Source organism: Gavia stellata, chromosome Z (genome assembly GCF_030936135.1).
Source record: "Gavia stellata isolate bGavSte3 chromosome Z, bGavSte3.hap2, whole genome shotgun sequence".
Taxonomy (NCBI): Eukaryota; Metazoa; Chordata; class Aves; order Gaviiformes; family Gaviidae; genus Gavia; species Gavia stellata.
The window spans coordinates 70,152,043-70,175,627 of NC_082637.1; the positions used below are offsets into that span (position 1 = coordinate 70,152,043).

The following is a 23,585-nucleotide window of genomic DNA, read 5'->3' on the forward strand; positions in this document are numbered from 1 at the left end:
GGAGAGATATTAGGAAAGAGCAATTGGTAGAAACGAACACATAGAAAGATAAATGGTTTTATTTGTTCCTCCAGATAGCCAACTATTTTTCTCAAAGTAGGTGTATTTGGAAAATAAACAAAACAGACAGTTTAAGTTGGTCATAATAGTTTCCAATGCTTAAATATATTTTGTGGAAATATGGATCACATGTGACTCTATTTTTTAACAAGATTGTAATTAAGAAATACAAGTGTATAGTTTTGTGGATTACCTTAGGTTTGCATTTATATGTTCTTAGTGGTCTGGACTATCCAAACACAGCCTTATCCTCTGCATACCTTTGACTCCCTCAAGAATAAGAATTACTAAAATGTTCAATTAAAACAACTTCACATACACAGCTATAAACAAGAATAGGTATAATAAGTATAAAATGGCACTACATCTTTTCTCCTTCCTCACTCCACATTATTAATGTCTTTACTGTTTATCCCTACCACATATTTTTCAAATTTAAAATCAACTTATATATTCTAGCACAGGCTTCACAGAACATTAGCCATTTTTCAGTAGCATGGCAAATGTACAAGAAGCCTTTCCTTTAGCAGTGCCTCTCTTAATCAAAAAGAACAAACCACTTTGGTTTGGGGAACTTCAAATGGAATAATGATTTTTATATCCTTTACTAAGACATGCACAGATAAAGGGAGGAAGAAAACTCTTAGTAATGAACAGCATCTTGTTTAAGCAAAATGACTGCCAGGCTAATACCTTTTCTTCTTTTATCGTCTTACCACACAAAATTCTAGTATAATCCAAGCCCTCAACTATTTTTCAAAATTGCCATGATCAGAAAATTATATTCTGACCTTCCCAACAGGAATAAATGAGGGGGGCAGAGTGTGTGTGGAGGGTATGTGTGTGTATAAATCTTGAAATTAGCATTATAACATGTAACAAACTTTTAAAGTAATTACTATTACAAATGCTTAGACACTATACAATTTCAAGGGTTCTGAGAGTATCATTTCTGCATACTGAAATCTCTAGACAAATTAGGAAAATATCAAATCCTTGCAATGGCTTCACACCCCTTTGTTTTGTTTGTATTGTCCTTTGTTGTTCAGCACTTTTTTTCTGGCATGCTCTCCATATCTGTGAACCTACTGCAGCACTTCATTTTCTCTATCATGAAACAAATTATTTATGCTACAAACAGAAAAAAAAATCACCCGAGGCTCTCAGGAGGCTCTCTTGTGCTATTCTCTGAAGTTAATTTAAATTTACAGGTTTTCAGGCAATGCTGTACTACGATCTTTATAGAGCACAACATAAAAAAATTGTTCCGTAACCATATTTTCCCCATCTATGCACATGTTTTCATCATCTCTCCCACATGACTTTATTGCACTCATTCAAAAAAACGACCTTACCTCAAAACATTCACTTTCCTGTAACTTTTTTCTTCCAATCTGTTTAAAACAAGCCAAAAATCTCTCCAAGGAAATAAATATAAGCTGGAAATAACCAACTTTTTTTTTCCATACAATGTTAACGATTACTTATTCTACCTACCCATATGTTCTCTAAAAACACACACAAATATTTACATATGCTTAAAACGAAAACACAAATTAAATCTGTGTAGAATAAAAGATTATTTTACACAGGTAAGTATGTAAGTATGCTTGTAACGGTCTTATCACACCATCCTCAAAGTAAAGCACTGACTTACAGTACCGAACCTGCTGACAACAGGCAGAAAACATTTTACAGCAGGTTTTAGTTTAATAATTCATTAGGCTGTTAAACGTTTCCCATGCACCTCTTTCCTTCGAAGGTGTCTTTTTAATGAGTTTTTATTGCAAAGTCCACTCTTTTACAGCAAACTAGATTTGCGCGTAATTGTCTCCACAGTTGTTTCCAGTTACATGAAGAACTGCAGTTTTAGCTGAACTTGAAACAGTGAAAAACTAAACTCAGGTAGATAGAGGACAGCACTATGAGCAAGAGGACTGCAGGACTGAGAATGACTCAGGAAGGGAAGGACACTCCTGAAGTCTTAGTCACAGGATGCTGATGACACTACTTGAAACATGGCAGGTGCCCATTATTTTCTCCTCTTCCAGAGAAAACTGAGAACTGTATTTTAGAAAAATCCCAAACCACTAAAAAGCAGCAATTTCGTTGCACCCTGTCAGTCAATGCTTGATCTATACCTGGAATAGAAGGCTTTACATAGCTTGTATATTTTAAATCCTATCAGATTAGTCTAGGTAAGAGTTTACTGAATCTCTCTAAAAATCTCTGAATGAGTAAAGAATCATTATATTCCCTAAACTGGCTTTTTTTTATGCTGCTCACTGTATCACATTCTCAAAAATCACCATCAGATGCTATATGCCACTTCTTTAAACACTCTCTGTACATCTAAAATGCCTCAAATATTTATAAACATCCTTACTTTATAGATTGGAAACTCTAAGACAGCAGAAAAGGTCGTAATTGACAGTAGCACAAACCAATTCTGGCTCTCCAATTTAACATTTGAAGGCCTAATTCTTAAAAGCGCATCACGTTTTCAAAGTATAGTGTACAAGTTCAGAACAGAGCTCTTATGAATTTCAATTTCAGCCTGTGATGCTCAGACACCCTCCTGCTAGTCCGACTGTCAAATTTAATCTTCCAAATTTCATCATCTCATCCTCTCCTATCAGCCACTGATTAAGGACCACCCATGTCTGAGTATTTTGGGACAGCTAGGTAACTGTTGCCCACAGACCGTAAGAATTTTATGGACGAAACAAAGAAAATCCATTGTCGAAGAACTGCAGCTCCAACCAGTCACTAACCATGAGATCATTTTCCTCTCATTACTCCTTCTCAGAACACAACTTCTTGCAACAAATAACATCAGAAAACTGACTTCCTATGCTATCTCAGCTCATGCCTAGAGCCCTCTCTTTGCTTGTGGAAGGAGTTCTTCAAAGACAGGGAACAAACACACCATTTATGCCTGCATGACTAAGAAAACTGTATCACAAAGCATTGCATACAAAGGAGATTAAGACTACAAACAAAGCAAGCTTTATTTGGAATTTTTATCTTTTTAAAGACTGCAACATTTAAAACATTATCGTAGTTTTCCAAATGAAAGCAACTTAAAAATGACAGGATATCAAAAAAGCTGTTCCCCCAACAGACCAGTATAAGTCTCATCAGATCTGACAAGGAATTTTCAAATTCTTGAAAGCAAGGACAACCAATTTTCCTGACCCTGGAAAATACAGAGCAGAACTATAATGTGTTTGAGATACCCAAGTTGCACGCAAAAGTAGCTCTGGCAGAAATTCACATGTGATCGCTCACATGACACTGCTTTGCAGAGACTTACAGGGGGCACAGTTCATGTACACAGCTGGTCCCAAAGCATGGTAGACTGAGACACCATGTTTTTCAAAATCTATCTAAATAGTCTTTTCTACCTCTTTGTCGTGTCTCTTTCTTCCTATCAAAGTAAGTTACAAATACACAAAGTCAGAATTTAAAGTAGGAGAATGCTTTAGTGAAATATATGATACTGTTGCAAAGAAAGAGAATTTTTAAACTGGCAACCATTTCTTAAAATTATTAGACATTTTACTGAAATGAACTGATATTAACAAAAACTTGGAAGTCCTGCAAACTCCATGTGTTACAGCTTTAGTTTTTCTACTTAGGCAAACAGAACAGGTAGCTTTCAGAAGAAAGCTGGAGGTAACACAGCATAATAAAACTGAAATGACTTATTGAAAAATTCCATTTTATGGGCTACTGTTATACTGTTTATTTATTGTCATAACATTGTGTATTCTGCATATTAATTCCAATATTTGAAGATGAAGAACAGTTTATTTCTTGGGAGGCAACCTGCACAATATCAGAATGCTGTGAGTTTTTTTACAAGCAAACAAAAAAAAAACCCCACACAGAAAGCCCCCAACAAACTCAAGACTCCATACTTGTTTCCTTCCTCAAAAGTGACCTGCATCACTTGGACATCATCCACTTTAAATACCCACTGGAGTTTATTTTGTGTGCCATCAGAAAATGAATTCCTAAGGAATCAACACATTTGGGAAGGGAGTGAAAAGAAAACTCTGCAAAGACAAAACTCTCCAGAACTACAGGTCATTCACTGCCTGTGATTCTTAATTGCATTAGGAACCATACAGCAAAATCTGTTTGATTAATTTAAGGCCCTGGTTCGAAAACTGGCAGGACAAAAGTAGCTGGGTGATACTGAAGCTCTGTAACTACATTAAACATTCCCTACAGGGTTGAAATGGAATGATTCATTTCTTGCTAAACGGCTAATAGTCAAACACCCTCTAGACTTCTTGATCTTCTGTCAAAGGTCTATTTTATACAAATGGCTTATGGCAGTATATTTAGTAAAGCATATCTCAGGTTACAGAGAGCGAACAAGCTAGAAAAATACCACAGCACATACACATCTCTACAGGGCAAGATGGAAAAAATGTCACCTAGTTCTTGGTGGAAAAATTAATGAACACACAGAAGAAATACATTATGTCCTTCTTCAGCAGGATGCAAATTTTAAGCCTTAAAGCCTTTCAGAAGGTCAGATACTTCTAATTTTTTCTTAACCATTTTTCATCTTCAAGCAGCTTACATCATGGTGCTGCAACTCATTCATAAGCACTGGCTGGTGTTTAAAGAACTTCTCAGGAATGGGTACAGATTTGAAAGGGATAAACTTTTATTATACTACCTGATATTAGTCTTTTGATACCACTAACCAAAAGGATTAGTTTGTTCTCTCAATGGTCACTGACATAACACAATCATTTTTCAAGGAATTGTAGGTGGCTGTACCCTCCAGTCTGCTGAACACATGGTGAAGGGCAAAAAAAGGTTATTAGTCCTCTGTTCCCAGTATCCTCTTCATTAAGCAGCACTTCCTCCTGTCTTAAAACATATAAAAAACATTCTTCCTCTTGGAAAAAACTTAACCCAGCGTAGCTGAGTTTAAACTGAATATAACTTTCAAGATAACCACAGTCATTGACTTCAGTGAAAGACAGGAGCCATCACTGCAAACATTTTTAAAATATGCATGATGGTCTACTTAATCAGGAAGTTTACTACACGATCATGCTATGAAAAGTTAAGGGGGAAAAATGCTAATTATTAAGGGCAGTTTAGCTATGTAATTATGGTAACACAAAAACTGAGTGGTGAATGTCACAACTATCATTGGAAATTAATACAGTTCAAGTTAACTCAAATGCCATCTGCAAACTGACTCTTTCAGTCTGTCTCATATTCTATACTAATTCAATAGCTGAATGGCAACAGTCATTTCTGCCAACACCTTTTTCATTTAAACACTAAGAAAAAAAATTTCAGAAACTTTGGTGCTATTTGTGTGCCAGCTTCCATTTTCAAAAAGGATTTTCGGCAGTTATGTGTCATTCCACAGACACATAAATGTAAAATCTTGATAACATTTCCCCAAGCTGTCCTTCACATCAAAGTCTGTATTCCTGCCCATAAAGTTCCCAAGTTCTACACATTCCCCCTCCTGTACACAAGCATCACCACTTAAGCACAGATGCTACTGAATAATTTGGCAGATAAGCCTTCTTGCTATTCTCAAAGTCTGCTGGCTGTGGCTCCTGCAAGATTTAACTAGAGAGGAATTCTCTTTACATATCTACCTGTCAGAGTAGATCTTAAAATAAAACAAGTGTGGTGGCTACTCTGTGCCACTTCCTTTATTTCCAAAAATCAATTTTGCAGTAGCAAAGTTTCCCAACTTCTGCAACTATCTTGCTGTATCTCATGAACTTAGCATTTTACACACAGTAACAATTCCAGACATAAGAGTTTAAGTCTCAGAAACTAGGATTACCGTATGAACAAGGGGATCATAAATGTCATCTGAAAATTGATGGACCTGGAATCAATTCTGATATAATCACGCAGAGGAGAATCTGAACTAGGGTTCCAACACTCAAAGTGAATTAGGGTTACTGTATCTTACCTAATAAAATGCCAGCTGCTAGAGAGCACCTTCCACTACATTTAACCACCTCCCAGAAACAAAGTACTCTCTCACCTTTCCCTGCTCCTTGCTCACCTTGCCAACTTTTGATGAAGCCTATTCAGAAGAATTGGACATCTGTACCTTCTAGACCGATGCTGTGAATTTTAGGATGCAGCAAGTACATCAGTGATAGATACAGAAATGCTGATCTAAGCTCTCTTTCCTGGTTTAAGTGGGTGGGGCTAACTTGGACTTCAGGCATATGAATCAGCGGGATGAGACTTAAATTTAATTACTCTGTATATAATCAGAGGCTAAACAGACATCGCAGTTACCACAGGTCAGCTGATGCTCAACATTTTAACTGCATCTCCAAATGCTACAGCCTCCTGCGATGACCAAGTTGCTTTTGAAAATACTACTCAGTGTCTTAATACTGGTAGCTCCAGACTTTCCTGTCTTATTTGTCTGACAACTGCATATGTTTACCTTCAGAAGAGGATATATTTATTTACTCAGGTTTTTGCCTATGGAAAGTAGATGCCTGTGAACCAGTGAGACTGTGGACAGACAGAAACATACCTGGACAGACATCTCTCAGTATTTCAAGTCTCCCTGACTACTACCACTACCACAGAAATTTAACTTTTTCAAAACTGTGAACTTCAAGTGCTTTTTTTTGGTGACAATGTGTTTGCTTGCACCATTTATTGTAAATTTCAAAGATTTTGAACCTCTTTTTTTTTTAAACTGCAACAGAAAACAAATGTTCATTTCCTTCTTCTATGTAGAATTCTGTAACAAACAATTATAAAATTGCATCAGCCGTACGAAAAGAATGTTTTAGATAGTACATTGAACACTCTGTCATAACTTAACCTAGCACAAATTTTAGCTTCACGTTATCCGTAGATATATACACATACACACATGCATACACATATACAAATACCTGAGGTATATCAGAAAATTTGAAATATTAGTGGACATCATATAAGACTCCTTTCTCCAAACAAAACAAACATTTCCACACCTAGAACATACAAAAGTTTACCTGATCAGCTGTTGTGACATCAGAAATTACAGCATCAGGGGGTCTCTTGGGTGGATTCACTGTTACCTAAACCAAAAGTAGTAGTATTAATATTTCACTGCAAAAATCTTTTATCCGTACCCACACAAGAATATGTCAGGTATGTATAAAAAGACACAGCATCTACAAAGCTGTTAAGGTTCCTCCTACACCTTCTACATTTACAGACAAATAGAAAAAGATATTTAGGCCAGAAGAAGTTTCTTATCAAGGTTAGCTTTACAAAGATAGCAATTCTGAGGCATCAGATCTGGCTAACACTTAAATGTTATAGCTGATCAGTTTGATTACATTTCTTCCAAACCATCCAAAAAAGCTCAAGCAAGAATTATTTACTCAGAAAAAATAGCTGTCTCATAGAACATTAGTATTTTGGAACACAGAAACAAAAAAGAAGCTTTTGAACTAACACTTTAAAAAGCACAATGGAGCACAAAATCATTTACTACCTCACTTATGGACTACATCATTTTTGGCCTTTAAGAGCTTCCAGCTCTTTTTTTGTTTCACACTTTTTGCTTTCGCTTTTCCAATTACATGCTGCATATTAAGCCCCACATTATTGTAAAAAAGCTGTTCCTTGTGCAATCTACAGCTTCATTGTTCAGTTTTGAAGCTATAAACTTTACCAACAGACTGACAGAGAACATGATAAACACAAAAAACACCATAACCAATTCAAAACTATTAAAGTAGCTGAAATCTTCTTTTCCCCTCTCTTTCTTGGGTTTTCAAAACAAACAAAAAAAAAGCCCAAACAAAGAGAAACTGGCATAAGCTCTAAAATGAAAGGAAGTAACTTGACTCTTATCTGTGGTAATTCTACTTAATCTTAGTTTGTGTAAGCTCTTCACCGAAGAAAAGAGAAATCAAAAGAAACTGAGTGCTGTGTAGTTTCACATCTAATAACAGCAAAGGCTCTTTCCTGTTTATTAACAGCAGAGCAAAGCCACCTCTTGGGTGGAAGACTTGATTAACATCACTCCTGCTTTTGTCTCTTCAGAGAACCATAACGGACCCAAACATTAATCGGCTTGATAACAAGGACACTACCTAACACGCTTTCAGAACAAGAATGGCTTGCCAATCTATTTCCAGTTGGTTTAAAGAAACTTAATCTTACCTACTGAGCCATTAAGACATTAAAACTAACCAACATTTGAATAATTAAGGAAACCCCTCTGCCATTAGGGCAAGAAAACACCAACTTAAAAGGAGAGACATGACTTACACAACATGTTGCTCATCATAGACCTCAACTTGGAAATTTGTTCTCCTTAGTTTGCAGATACAATAAATGTGTAAAGTGACAAAACACATCATAAAATATGTCTGATCAGCTTGGGATTTCTTTTTGGCACTGAGGGATGTGAAAGTCTTTTATTTGGGAAGGTTTGCAAAGACAAAGCAAGAAATTTATTGCTTGAAACTGGCCTCTTGCATGCAAAGGCCTCTGTTGAATTTGCTATCACTGTGTTGTCTTAACTAGACTACATTTTGTTTTCTTCTATCACAAGGACTGCTGCCTGAAACAAGTATTCTTCATATTTTAAAATGTAAAATCATTTATATAGCGTTCTCATACTTCACTAAATAGAGGGAAGAAGTTGCAGTTGCCCAAAGGGCAATGTTTAATTAAAAAGTGCCAAGGCACTACACTGGACTCACTGACGCCACCACTAGAGATTAGCCACATCTCCTTTGAACCACTACTTTTTTTATGTGCACTATTATAAAATCTGATTACAGAATAATTAAGGATTCCATCAAAGTCCTTTATACACTGTCTGCAACAATATTCTGTGAATTTTTTATATTACACAGAGGCTTTTCCCATTTCTCTTTGAAGCAGCAGGCATTTCAAGATATGATCTGTAAAGTTACATATGGGAAAACTTCTGTATAATTGATAGGGATTAAAGTCAAAAAACTTGGAAGTTTGCATCCAAAAATCCCAAAGAACATTACCTACAGTACTACAGATGTACAAAACCTAGGTATTTCATTATAAATTTTAAAAAATACTGACCTTAAAATAGCCTCTATTCAATTGACTGTTTATTAGTAGTGCCTCAAGGCTCTAGTTCACAATGACAACATTCGGTTATAGCTGGCACTACCCTTAAACATAATATTGAAGGAGACAATAGTTGTATGTCAGGTACCTGAATAGCTTCTTCATGCATTTGGACATAGACACTATGTGTTCATGACATTGTTTGTCATTTATTAACTCTCTCCCAAAATGCAGGAGTTCAACTCCACTGGAAGTGAGAAACTATAATGCTACTTCTCTCTTCTCTTCTTTATGCTTTCCAAACCTCTTTCACACAAACACATAGATTTATAAAGAGCTACACCTAGAGATCTCTTCTAGAAATTGCAAGTTCAAACCTAACACCACACATTTGAGTAACTCTCAGCTTTTTACTAAGGTAGTCTTTTTACTAGAGCAACATCTTGCAATATTAACATATGATCATACCTATTAACACAAATTTAACACATGAAAAACAAGTTACTAAACTAAACGTGAACACCTTCTGCATACATACACACTACATTATCACTAGGTACCAATTTATTTTTAAATATAAATAGCCCACAAACTCACTTAAACAGAAGCAAAGAAAATCTCTGAGGTGGAACAGCAGAACACACTGTAATGCTAAACTGACAACACAAAGATCACATATTCCCAATTGGAGATGTAAGCACAGAGGCAGAAATTTAAATGCAGTCGTGACAGCAGAGCTGAGACAGGTTTAAATCAGGATTCTGTTATGAGTCTAGCTGGCACAACCCAACAGCTCAGTAGTAGGCCCCTAGACAAAGTATCTAAAATCTCAACGTTTTTGTCACTCTCCTTGCTGCCCATGCTCAAGCACCCAAAAAATCTGCTCTTAAAGCTCCACATAAAAGAGGTCCCCAAATCTACTTGAGAAAACCAAGACTTAAAAGTAAAAGCCATTTCTCTGTTCTTGTTCTAATCTAAGAGATAGCTAAAAATTTTTCAGATCAAAAGTACATTGAGAAAATAAAACCTTTCCCAAGCTAGCTTTTAACAAGAAATTAGTAACTTTCCTCATCTGTTGATTTATACAGAGCGTGATTGGGAGTAACTAAATACAGAAAATTAAAACGCATAAAGTTTCTTTCATTTACAAAGCTTACATATGGGTTTCATAAAACCAAGAGTCAATAAGACTCTTGCCAAATTGGACAGTTGAACTGACAGCATCTTCCATTTGACTTACAGAAAGAGGATTTTAAGTAATTTAGCACAGCCCAAAGGACAACATGTAGCACATTTTACCACTTCTATGGAATTAATTTGGTCAAATTGGGACAGATCACAGCCTGCTATACTGTTGACTTCAAAAGATCCTCTTCTAGAAGATCTGATACGAATCCTCTAGAGAAGCGTTCTGTCCACATCATCATGCATATTATATGAATTTCAGTTTTATTTTAACTTCAGATATAATTTGCTAATTCCAAGTCCACAGAATTTAGATTCTAAACATTTTCCAGAGAATCTCTAATTCTGTTTTCCATTAGGATATTCGATATCTGTAATTTCAAATATATGAATGTAGGAATATCTCATCAGTTGCATGTTTAGCAATCCACTTTTCTCCCCTATTTTCAAAACAAAACCATTGATTTCCCAGGCCCTGCACAGTACTTTTTCATTCAGGCTCTTAAATTAACAGAGGTATTTCAATTTCACCTGAGTTTGAACCACCACACTGCTCAAATGCTAGTTCATCCTTCCTAGTTGATATAGCAAATATTTTTCTTGCAGTGCTGACAGAAGTTTTTGTGTGTTTTGTTTTAAACTTGAATATGCATGAATTTACCTTGGCCTTTTCTGATGCTCGTTTTCCACCAAATCCTCCAGCTCCAACAAAAAACAAAGAGAACTGATTATAACACACTAGGTCCTTTCCACAATAGGTATTCACTGAAAGACAACAAAAGAGGAAGGTCATATATTGTTTTCAATCTCCTTTCTCATATAGCTAGCATGTGTTGTTACAAGAGAAGAGTTCAGCTTCAAATATGACAAAGCTTATTTTAACAAACGAAGGGACAATGATCACACTTTCATGTTGCACTGTTGCAAGTCAATTCCTGACTAGTGAAGACTAATGATCTGTTTCAAATAGCATTATCATGAATGACATGAAAGCATTAAAATTAAAAAATGATCTATCAAAATGCTGATGACATTCAAGATGCTAAAAATATTTGACAACACAGTGCTGAAATTAGCATTTATTTCAGCTTCTCACACTGCATTAGCAATTTATTTAACTATTTTAGAATTGTGCCATAAAATACGATATATTAGAAACTATTAAGAATCCTTACTGTGTAAAACACACTGCCAACTCATACAGAAAGCGGTACTAGTACCTTGTATGAAAAGAGCTCCAGAGCAAGCTTTAGTTTGAGGTCATCTGTTCCTTCTTTTGAAGAAGTTAAACTTCTTACAGTGAATTGAGAAGCAACTTTCTATTTCCAGTTTATGCCTATTCCACTCCCTTATACCTTAGACTGAAATTTACAGTATTGTTAATAATGTTCACTTCCAGTTACAGAAGGAATTTAAAAACCACTAAGACTCTGCTCACAAAAAGAACTTTTCTGTGTTGCAGAAACAGACAGACTTAATGTTAGCCCAGTACAGAAGCAAAACACAACCAGGAGGAACAAAAGGACAGTAAAGACCTTTTTACAATTTTATCTGTATACTGAAGGAATAAAAGCTCAGGAGTGTTTAGAGATTCACTGCCTATTAACCTACTCTTGCAGTCTAATTGCCCAAGGGACCTTGGTATAACCACACCTAAAGATATAAAATCCTGAAAACAATAACTTATCAACTTCCAGAGACATTATGATCCTTTAACTTGGAAACAAGAGGAAGGAAATAGGGGTTTGTTTCATTTTGTTTAGAAAAGAATAATGCACACAATAAAAAAAAGAATGCAGAATGTGCTCTTAAAGATGGCTGCTTTGCAGATGAGTCTACACAACATACACATATGACTAACCTTTGTAAAACACCCCACAAAACACACGCACACATACGCACCCACAGCCCCTTTCTGAAAGGTGACAGAATCTAAAATGGCTGCCTTCAGATAGGACTAAGTATTATTATTAAAGAACTTTGTTCAGTTTGCATAGTTTACTATTCCACCTACATAGGAAAAACCCAAACCTCCTCCGAAATCTTTTTCCAAAGAGAGTGTTCTTATTTCAGTATATTTACAAAGCTATTGTTAATTAGCTCATTTCTCAGCTCTCACTGAGATTTAATAAGCTAACAGTCTTTACTGTGGCAAGGCTGGCAGTTACTAGTGCAACTAGTTAAAAACTGAGCCTGTCAAATTTTACTGCATCCGCTCCAAAAATTATAAACCTTCTTACCATCTATAAGCAAGACTGCTCCTGATCCTTTGTCAAGTATATCAGCAACAGTTGAAACTGAAGTTAATTGCCCTGTAAGAAAAGAAGAACATGTACATGTTGTAAGGTTTTGCTTCAGGAATGAAGTCCACAGATCACTCTTTAAACTTCCTTACTAACAATAATAATAATAATGGTAATAATAATCATAGTAATAGTCACAGTAATCACAAACATCATGTTTAAAATAAAAGTGTCTGGAAATCTTTGCAAATCTTGGTTTGCAGATGTGAGGTGGGGTGTTTTTTTTAAGTTTTGGGAGTTTTTTTTAATAGAATCTTACTATACTTTATGTACTCAGAGCTAAACACAAATCACATTTCAGACTCAAACACATTGCTAACTGCAAAGATAGCTCCCATCACTTAAGGTTTGTCCACAAATTTCAGGAGGGATGAGACAACTACAGTTCTACAGAAAAGAAGCTCAGCTCAGGGCCTGGGCCTGTGCGTTTATGAAGTTTGCCTCTAAAGAGGTTGCTGCTCTAGAGAGATATGTAACCTACTATGTTTACATAATCAGCCTATGCAATGGAAAAATAAAAAGCTTTATGAAGTCCTGGCAATCCATTATTAATTATCAGACTTCTCTGAAGCTGATGTAACTTTCACACATCTCCATTTTGTTTCAGTAAGAAATTATGCCATTTATCTGTGGCTTGCAAGATACTTTTTTTCCTTCTACACTATGGAAAACTTAATTTTTAAAACTACTAATGAAGAAACCCAGACACAGGTACGCATATCCTGAATGAGTCTAAAGAGCACATCTCAAGTGTTGTAATCTGGGAAAACACAGCCATCTATGAAAAGAGCTTGCTATTGCAGTAACTAATATCTTGAGAATTTTGACAGGAAGAAAAGTAATTGGTTTTTAGCCTCCTCATAAAGATGTCCATTCCTTCTTTACATACATAATTTAAATCTTATCCTCTTATAGGCACACAGATGCAACCAACATTGAGGAATTTTTAGGTGAACATCCCAAAAGTTCTGTCATACAATCTTACAGAAAGAATTAAAAGTTCTGCTAGTTAGTATCAAATTACATGAGTAATACACCAGCATGTATTGTATTTGCTTATTATATCAAAGATTAGGCATAAGTTTACTAAGTATACTATAGAAAAGCAACACCTGATCCCAAGAACACAGTTTCAGAATTCCTTCAATAACACAACAGGTTGCCTCTCTTCTCCCCCACCTCTTGTAAAAAGAATATGCAAAAAATCCATTTGGAAACAGAACTTCCCTATTTCTATTTATAATATGGCTACAGGAACTGTTATCATAGTAAAAAGCAAATCAGCAACACAAAAGGACTGACCTGAGGTTGGTAATGGTTTATACAGTTCTAGATATTGCTCACCATGCAGCATCTATGTAAAGAAAGGCAGTGCTATAAGAACAGTCAGTGTATTCTATTGCTTCCCCCATCACAATTGCAAGGAAATAGACAGTGATTTTAGAAAGTGTTCAGAACAAACAAAAAAAACCTGCAAGTTTTTTGTTCTGTTTTTCCAATTCATCCCCAACAGAAAATATTTTTAAAGGAAGTTTTAAACTTTTGTGGTTTAATAAAAGCATAGTGAACACAAATTAAAATTTAACCAAAAATTGTTCATTTATGCCATCTTAGGAAGACATAGGTTATACAAGTGAAGTTAATAATTTCTTAGGATGTAAGAATACAAAACACCGAACTTTCCTTTTCTAGAATAAAGGGAACTTAGTGTTACAAACATACTAATTAAAGTCACCTTGTAGTTACATAAAGCACAAACAAAATTAGATACTTAACTCTTCCATACCTTTGCAAGATCAATATTTAGTCCTGGAAGAGAAGGAACACCATCAAACATCGAAGTTTGAGCAGGAATTACTCCAAAGCTAGGTAAACAGCAGAACTCTTCACTTCCTTCAAAGAGAAATTTTAGGTGATCTGGATCCTTAGTTGACATTCCCACACCAAGGGCATACAGAATAGGCTCTAAGTGAGTATAGTTATACACGTTGGTAGCCAATTCACGGCCAACAATGCTTGCCTGGAAATTAAAAGTCAGTATAAAGTAAAACTTCATAACAGTTCATATTGCATGTACATTCTTTCTATAATTCTCGTATCAAACAAAATTCACATTTGAGCATTTTCTTTATAGTCACATGTAAACATAAAGTATGAGTAATAAATATACCATAAAATATTAATGCATTTGTTGTAGTACAAGCAGCCCTAATGTAATGCATTATATCTTGCTGCAAGCAATTTACTTCAAGAATAAGTCGTATAAGTTCGTACAGCTCCATTCCCAGCAATGCGTAAGAATTTTTCTAAAGCAAACCATGAATGAAATAGTTAACACTGTAATAATATTGAAACGAGGAAAAATTATCTATCTATAGATAGATAGAAGGAGCCAGACCAAAACCACACTGCCCAACAAGACCCATCCCCTGCCCCTTTTCTGAACAATACCCTAACTGAAGAGGCTTACGGAACTACAAGCACTTGCATTCTGCATTATTCAGTCTATTTAGCCTTAAGTTTTCTCACCATCAATAAGAAAAATAAAGAGTGGAGTCTGGAGATGTTTCTTATTCTGCTTCTTCATATCACAGTTTAAAACCTACCCTTCTATTTGCCAACAGCAAGCCAGAGTAGAAGCTGATCAGCAACACAAGTCTCTCTGCTCAAGGTTTTCACCTAACTTTGGGTGCAACTGGTAGACAGAGGTACTTACTGTGTCAACAGATGAAGAGACCACTGATCCAGAGCTTGTCGAATTCATGGAAACATTCCCTTGAGACTCTATCTGACTTAGAACATCATTCAATACACTTATGGACTCTAGAGAAAATAATTGAAAAAAAATAACTTATAGCCATAAATGAGGCATCCCAGTTAGACACACAACAAACATGCTAGCAAATGAGATACTGCCTGGTACTTCTCAATTCTTTTTTAAACACAATAAATATATATCTGCAAATGAGCATAGTGCTGTATCTTACACATATCTACACAACAGCTGATGATGTGAGCTCTACACAGATTCCATCAGTTCTGCACCCAGCAGTCAACCACGACACCTATCTAATTCAAGTGCCTGAAACACAACTGGTGCTATACATCACCATTCAAGCCAAGAGGAGGACATCAGTAAATAGTCTATTTTATTCCCTGAACCACAGTGTTAAGGAGAAGATAATAAGCATTACATTTCAATTGTCTCAGACGTAAACATCTGAAAATCAGTACTGCTTTTCGTATCTTGAAAATTATTTGCAATACAAGTAACCAGTCTCATCTCCTGGTGGTTGCCCTCTTTCCCAAGTTACACAACTAACTAACTAACTAACTGAGTCTTGAACAATGCCAAGATTACAAGCGAGATGACGTATAGCTGAGATACAGAACTCAGCTATGGTAAAGGCAGGCCATGAAGAACAGCTTGCCCCTTAAAGCTCAATATGGTTAAAATCATATTAAACACACGTGTCAGAAAGAAACAAACAAAAAGCAGTGAGAATCATGCAGAGAAAAATAAAAGTGTTTAAATCAGAGGAGTGCAAAATCATTATTGAACTACCTTTACCTTGGAGCCGCTCCCCTCCACTTCAAAACCCCTATACCCATACTGACTTGCACTGTTGCTCGGACTAACAGAGTGTTGCTCTATTGCACAGCACTCCCCTAAATATCCTGCCAGTAAGCTGCATACTCTTTTACAGAATCTTGATTTTCTAACTATTTCTTGCTTCCCAGTCTCACTGCCAGAATCCTCATTATGGTTTTTTGTGGCCTGAATCTTATGAAGAAAAAGGAAGATCTATGAAACAACCGTATGTTGTCACCTCTTCTGCCAAAGACAAGGTTTATCTTTGGGTACATGGGCTGCCATAACATGACGTGAGGTTATGACATTTACATAATGTGCAAATGTGCAAAACAAGATTTGTAATTTATAAGAACCCTTTAAAAGATAATCTCTTTTATCCCTTTTTTCATTCATCAAATGAAGAAAGGAAAAACAATACTGAGCTGATGGCAGAAGTAACAGACTGTTCCCACCTTTCTTGTGTGAGCCAAAGAAAGGCTTTCACATTGTTTTAAACTCTTCACAGGAAAACACAGTTTTGACCTCTAACTAAACCTGAATGTTTCCTCAACTTTTCATGTCCACAACCCATTTCCGTGGAGGAACATAACTATCATTCTTAATGGTGAAATCTGAAAAGATTACCAACATGTTATTTTACATACAATGACAACATTAAGACAAGACAGTATAAAGGCAACCTGTAATTTAATAATCGTTCAGAATACTATAATCGTCTTTTCAAGGAGTCTTTCTTCCAGAATATATGATATGACTGGACTCAAATTGGCGAGCTGGCTAGTGTCTGGCTGAACACTAAGGAGATCATAGAATGGTTTGGGTTGGAAAGGGACCTTTAAAGGTCATCTAATCCAATCCCCCTGCAATGAGCAGGGACATCTTCAACCAGATCAGGCTGCTCAGAGTCCCGTCCAACCTGACCCTGAATGTTTCCAGGGATGGGGCATCTACCACCTCTCTGGGCAACCTCTTCCAATGTTTCACCACCCTCATTGTAAAAAATTTCTTCCTTCCATCTAGTGTAAATCTACCCTCCTTTAGTTTAAAAACATTACCCCTTGTCCTATAGCAACAGCCCCTACAAAAAAGTTTGTCCCCATCTTTCTTATAAGCCCCCTTTAAGTACTGAAATCTTCCATAAGGTCTCCGTGGAGCCTTCTCTTCTCCAGGCTGAACAACCCCAACTCTCTCAGCCTTTCCTCAGAGGAGAGGCGTTCCATCCCTCTAATCATTTTTGTGGCCCTCCTCTGGACCTGCTCCAACAGGTCCATGTCTTTCCTGTGCTGACGACTCCACAGCTGGACACAGTACTCCAGGTGGGGTCTCACCAGAACAGCGTAGAGGGGCAGAATCACCTCCCTCGACCTGCTGGCCACACTTCCCGTGATGCAGCCCAGGATATGGTTGGTTTTCTGGGCTGCGAGCACACAATGCCAGCTCATGTCCAGCTTTTCATCCACCAGTACCCCCAAGTCCTTCTCCACAGGGCTGCTCTCAATCCCTTCATCCCCCAGCCTGTATTGATAGTAGGGGTTGCCCCAAACCAGGTGCAACTTGGCCTTGCTGAACCTCATGAAGTTCATATAGGCCCACTTCTTGAGCTTGTCCAGGTCCCTCTGGATGGCATCCCATCCCTCAGGCATGTCAGCTTGGTATCATCTGCAAACTTGCTGAGGGTGCACTTGATCCAACTGACTATGTCATTGATGAAGATATTAACCAGTACTGTCCCTGAAGGACACCACTCGTCACTGATCTCCATCTGGACATTGAGCCCTTGACCGCAACTCTCTGGATGCAACTATCCAACCAATTCCTCATCCACCGAACAGTCCATCCATCAAATCCATCTCTCTCCAATTTAGAGAGAAGGATGTTCTAGGGGACTGTGTCAAAGGCCTTACAGAAGTCCAGCTAGATGACATCTGTAACTCTTCCCTTGTCCACTGATGTAGTCACTCCATCATACTAGGCCACTAGGTTGGTCAGGCAGGACCTGCCCTTGGTGAAGCCATGCTGGCAGTCTCGATTCACCTCCGTGTCCTCCATGTGCATAACTTCCAGGAGGATCTGTTCCATCATCTTCCCAGGCACAGCGGTGAGGCTGACAGGTCAGTAGTTCCCAGGATCTTCCTTTCTACCCTTTATAAAATGTGAGATGTGTTGTTGCTCACTCCTAACATCAAAGGCCTCACCAAAATTGGTTTTTTACATTTTGGCCTACTGTTATATTTGTAATCAGCAACAGCACTTGACCTGGATCATACCAGAATCATTTAGTAACACTTTTATTGATTTTCAAAGCATACGTATGCAGAAAAAGCTGTCCTTAAGGATGGAATGTTCGTTCAAGGACTCCCGGGTTTATTTCTTTATATCTGTGACAGATGTCAACTGCATGACATATGCCTATGGTTCTAGGCCCAAATTTCTTGAGGTAGCAGCAGGAAGTATACGTTATGCTTTATGTTTCAAAGTGTTTTCCATGCTTTAATATCAAAGCTTACTTTTAAGGTGCCTCCCCTTTAGGTTGCCTAAAAAGCTTAAGCAAGCTATTAGAGTATCACCAAATACAGGCAGCAAAGCTGTTTTTTCTTTTTTCTTTTTTTTTTTTAATAAAGAAAGGGAAAAAATGTTAATTTCTTCCCCCCACCCCACCCCCGAATTACTATGTTACAGAACTTTTCCCGTCAAGAACCCCAGTGCCAACATATTCCTTTCATCTTCCAGGGACTGCTAGAGCAGCATGCAACTGAAATGTCTCAACATATTTATTTCAATCTTCACTGCTCTTCTTCTGCCTGGCATAACAAACCAGATTAGTATAGCATTAGATTTACACTCATATTCTAGCAGCTACCAGCTATGAATCTTTCATGTAAGGTAGGGTTACACCTTCAAAGAAAGAGTAAATTAGATCAAAAACCAATGATGAATTGTTACAAAATCACAGATAAGTGAAGTTTAGACACTGATAAGGATGGTTTCAACAATCTTTATTTTGCATTCATTTTGAGTACTGAAAGTAAAAAGAGATGGGGAGGGAAGCAGAGTAATACAGGAGTTTTCAGTCATGTAAACACACAAGGATGTCCAAAATAAACGTTTCAGCAGTAGACTTAACTATGACAATTTGTACTTTTTACTACATGACTCTACAAGCTGAGTAAGGTTCTTCTAAGACCCAAGAAACAGCTCTGAGGGTATAAATTTGGAAGAAACAAACCCAGTAGGAAACATTTTCATTAATATAATTATTTTTAATAAAGGTTTTGGGGTATTTTTATATTATTATATATTGTTATATTGTCAGTGAACTCTAAACCCTTAAATGTCCACTGCCCCAGCATGGTCTGCTATTATAGAGCAAATGATTAGCAGACAGCAGGGAAAGATTAACCTGAAGAGCAAAGGTTGAAAACAGTCATGGCAAAGCCTGTCTCTTTCCAAAAGTATTCCTCTCACTTTCCAGTTAGGGAACATCGCATGTGAACCATACCCCTTAACTATGGGGGAAACAGCACCAGTGTTTAAATCCTTTTTAAACACATATGAAGAAAACTGAAATTGAAGCTGGAACAGTTTTCTTCTTATGCAATTTTTTTCTTCATATACACACACAAAGTATGCATACATACATACACACACCTTCTACATGTTTTATATTAATTTGCTCTATACCAGAGATAAGCTTTTGAAATGTTCAAAAGTCAGCCAGTGAGAATACTCAAGTTGTCTTCTGTAGCTAGACAGCTTCTAAGAAAATTAAAAATGCACGTGAACGTAAGAGCAGATTACAGACCTCTAAAATACTAGATTTAGCTGAAATTGGCTCATATCTTCACAACCGAGGAGGAAATCGAGACAGAGAGATATTGCCTCATATGGGTGACAGACATAATTAATTCTGTTTTCCTAGAAAACAAAACAACTAAACATACTAATCTGTGCAATACATACTACAGAATGCTGTATACAGTATACAATCTGCAAGACAGGGATGGTTATCTGCCACCTATCTCACAACACAATTTGATGTCTCCCTTTTCTAACAGGAAGAATCAGACTAGGACACAAGAGCATGTAGTGCACTGTGGGGGCAAGGGCTACCGGATCTAGCTTTTTGGGAGAGGGAATACAAGGAGACAACAGGCCAACGTGCAGTGCAATGTGCAACTGTGACCTACTGCACATGCACCACACATTCAGAAACTTCTGTATCACATTTAATTTGGTCTTTCTGCTTATGCAGAGGCACAGGAGCCCAGGACTTCTCAGTATCTCAAAACACAGAATCATGTTACCATGACAACCTTATGAAATTCAACGAAGACAAGTGTAGGGTACTGCACCTGGGGAGGAATAACCCCATGCATCAGTACAGGTTAGGGGCTGACCTGTTGCAGAGCAGCTCTGTGGAAAAGGACCTGGGAGTCCTGGTGGACAACAGGGTGACCATGAGCCAGCAATGTGCCCTTGGGGCCATGAAGGCCAATGGCATCCTGGGGTGGATCAAGAAGAGTGTGGCTAGCAGGTTGAGGGAGGTTATCCTCCCCCTCTACTCTGCCCTGGTGAGGCCACATCTGGAGTACTGTGTCCAGTTCTGGGCTCCTCGGTTCAAGAAGGACAGGGAACTGCTGGAGAGGGTACAGCAAAGGGCTACAAAGATGATTAGGGGACTGCAACATCTTTCTTATGAGGAAAGGCTGAGGGACTTGGGTCTTTTTAGTCTGGAGAAGAGAAGACTGAGGGGGGATCTTATTAATGCTTATAAACACTTAAGGGGTGGGTGTCAGGAGGATGGGGCCATAGGAAATTCCATCTAAACATGAGGAGGAACTTCTTTCCTTTGAGGGTGGCAGAGCACTGGAACAGACTGCCCAGAGAGGCTGTGGAGTTTCCTTCTCTGGAGATATTAAAAACTCGCCTGGATGCATTCCTGTGCAATCTGCTCTAGGTGAACCTGCTCTGGCAGAGGGATTGGACTAGATGATCTCCAGAGGTCCCTTCCAACCCCTATCATTCTGTGATTCTGTGACAAATACGTCAGCTCTCTAGATCCAGCTGCAAATGAGAGCCTGAACAATTAGTTTCTAGTACTAGTTAAGCCAAGTCCCATGATTCTGCAATTGCTACTGCCTAAGGACATACAGGAAGCCGGTTGCAGTGACTCGCTGATGTACGCTCTACGTCCTAACCTTAAGGCTCTGATTATGCCCTGCTTATCTTCTTGCAAAATTTCTAGCCTTGTCTGAAGTGGTATAAAGTAAGCTAAAACTATTATTTCAGTTTAATCATTAGTAAGAAAATAACATCATCATGCAAATTAGGGTGAAGCTCTAAGACATAAGTCACTGCAGACTCACTGCTGCCTCAGAGGCAGTGACATTTTCATGTCACATTACCTTTCACTCCTGGTAAAGGGAATGTAGGAGAATACACAACAGCAAAACTACATCTTCCTACAAAACTACAACTTCTACTTCCTAATGCCTAAATTCTCACATAACTTCTTAAAAAAAAAAAATCAAACAACTGTTATCAGATTTTTTCTGTTGTTAAAAAGACATTATGTAGTGAATACACAAGTAATCGTATCTTTTGCTAGTTAACAGGACTATACCTGAAACTGTGTGGGAGTACAGAGGAACTGCCAGAACTTCTCCAAGTACATTAAGGACTAAGCTTGTAAAGCTTAGGGAATAACTACAAAGAACATTCAAAGACACTTGAGGCAGTAAGAGAAAAGTGAAAAGGCAGGCATAGTCAGTTACACTGTGTCAGAGAGCTTTTGGGATAAGGGGAGGAGTTTGGACAAAAGACTCTACTGTACAATCAGCAGTTGCTCATCTAGAAAGATACAGGGTAACTACCAAGAAAGATTGCTTTACTGAGCATATTATCATGATATCTGAGAAACTTCAACGAGTTACTTAACAGCAACTGCCAAATCCAATGAAAATTAGCTATCTCCTATTAATTAAAATTGCACAAACTCTATAAAATCATATTCTGGTACCCAAGCCCCAAGCGAGATTCAGTTTATGTGCCAAGAGAACAAGTTAGGCCTACAAACTGAAGAAGTGCTTAAAAAAAGCCAAAAAAAGATGGAAAGAAAAATTCAGATCTGGTTTTTAGGAAAAGAATTCAATGTTTTCATTGCTTAAAAGATCACCACTAAAACATAAAGATGAGACAGTACTTCCATTTAGTCTTCAAGAGTTCAGCATCTCCAGCAGAATGACCTTGGCTAAAATACACCACTATGAACATGCTCTAGTTTCACATCAAATGAGCACTTTGCTAGGCAGGGCTCTAAATGCATGATCTTTCATACATTAGACATGGAGCATTTAATTTATTTATCTTTAAGAGAATGACTTCCCCCATGCTTGCAAAAAAAGAGGATTCTAAGTAAAAAAAAAGTACACCATGAATCCACGTATTCAGTTATGTAAGATTGTTAGAAGTAAGAAAAATTGCCTTTAAAAAAAACCCAACGAGCCAACAGATGACACTCCTACTTTTTTGTAATCTAGAATGAATAAAGTCAAACTGCTGTCATCAGTATGCCCAAATTATGAAACAAGATTAAAATCTCTGATTATGGGATTTTCTACTATATTACAAGCAAATACTTTATCTAATTGGTATTTTTTTATAATTATACATAATGGATAGTACATGATTGCTCTTCACAGCATCAAATTACTTAAATTAATGAAATCTTCTGGGAGAGTTTTAACTTGCAGATATTAGATACTGTAGCTTTTCATTTTTAATGCAAGTACTCTAGTTAGTTTCCCTTACTTATCAATTGAATACCTTCAAGCAATAAGATGAAGAGTTTGGCAATAGGAAAAACTTTTAATATAGAACTGAAAATTCTGTTCAGCTAACTTTTTCAGAATTTTCCTCAAGCCTTCTGCTGATTCTCACATACAACAAATTAATGCAAGAGTTTTCATTCAGCGTGGCCATATCTATGGCTTGATGTCACTGAAAGGACAATGGTGTATTTTGGCTAAGTTCATAACAAAACAGAAGCTAAGGTATGTACACTGTATGGGAGACTCATGCTAATGTAAAATTTACAATTTCCTGACTGTAGAAACCTGCTATGTTGTATTGTAAGCACATTTACTTTGGAAGTCCAAAATCTTGTCCAATTTTTTCACCTGACAGCATCAAGAGGCAGATCTGGAGTATCATATGTAATGCTGAAGCAACTTTCAAAAGAAATTCCCATCTACAACTTTTTTTCTACAACATTTTTGTGCTAGCAACCCATAAAAATAACATAGTACATGTGACAGGTTGGAGAACAGATCAGAAGCTATAAAGCTGGAAGTATGTTG

General features: G+C 37.2%; 1 protein-coding gene across 1 annotated transcript in view; it reads right to left on the minus strand.

The window, feature by feature from the left end:
* Window positions 1–23,585, minus strand: part of HSD17B4 (hydroxysteroid 17-beta dehydrogenase 4) — a 69,924-nt gene that overhangs the window by 26,347 nt on the left and 19,992 nt on the right. The window contains exons 12-17 of the mRNA XM_059833285.1: window positions 15,349–15,455; window positions 14,419–14,652; window positions 13,935–13,986; window positions 12,570–12,641; window positions 10,991–11,094; window positions 7,089–7,154 (exon numbers count right to left, since the gene is read on the minus strand). Of these exons, the coding sequence (XP_059689268.1) occupies window positions 7,089–7,154; window positions 10,991–11,094; window positions 12,570–12,641; window positions 13,935–13,986; window positions 14,419–14,652; window positions 15,349–15,455 (635 nt within the window). The remainder of the gene's footprint in view (window positions 1–7,088; window positions 7,155–10,990; window positions 11,095–12,569; window positions 12,642–13,934; window positions 13,987–14,418; window positions 14,653–15,348; window positions 15,456–23,585) is intronic.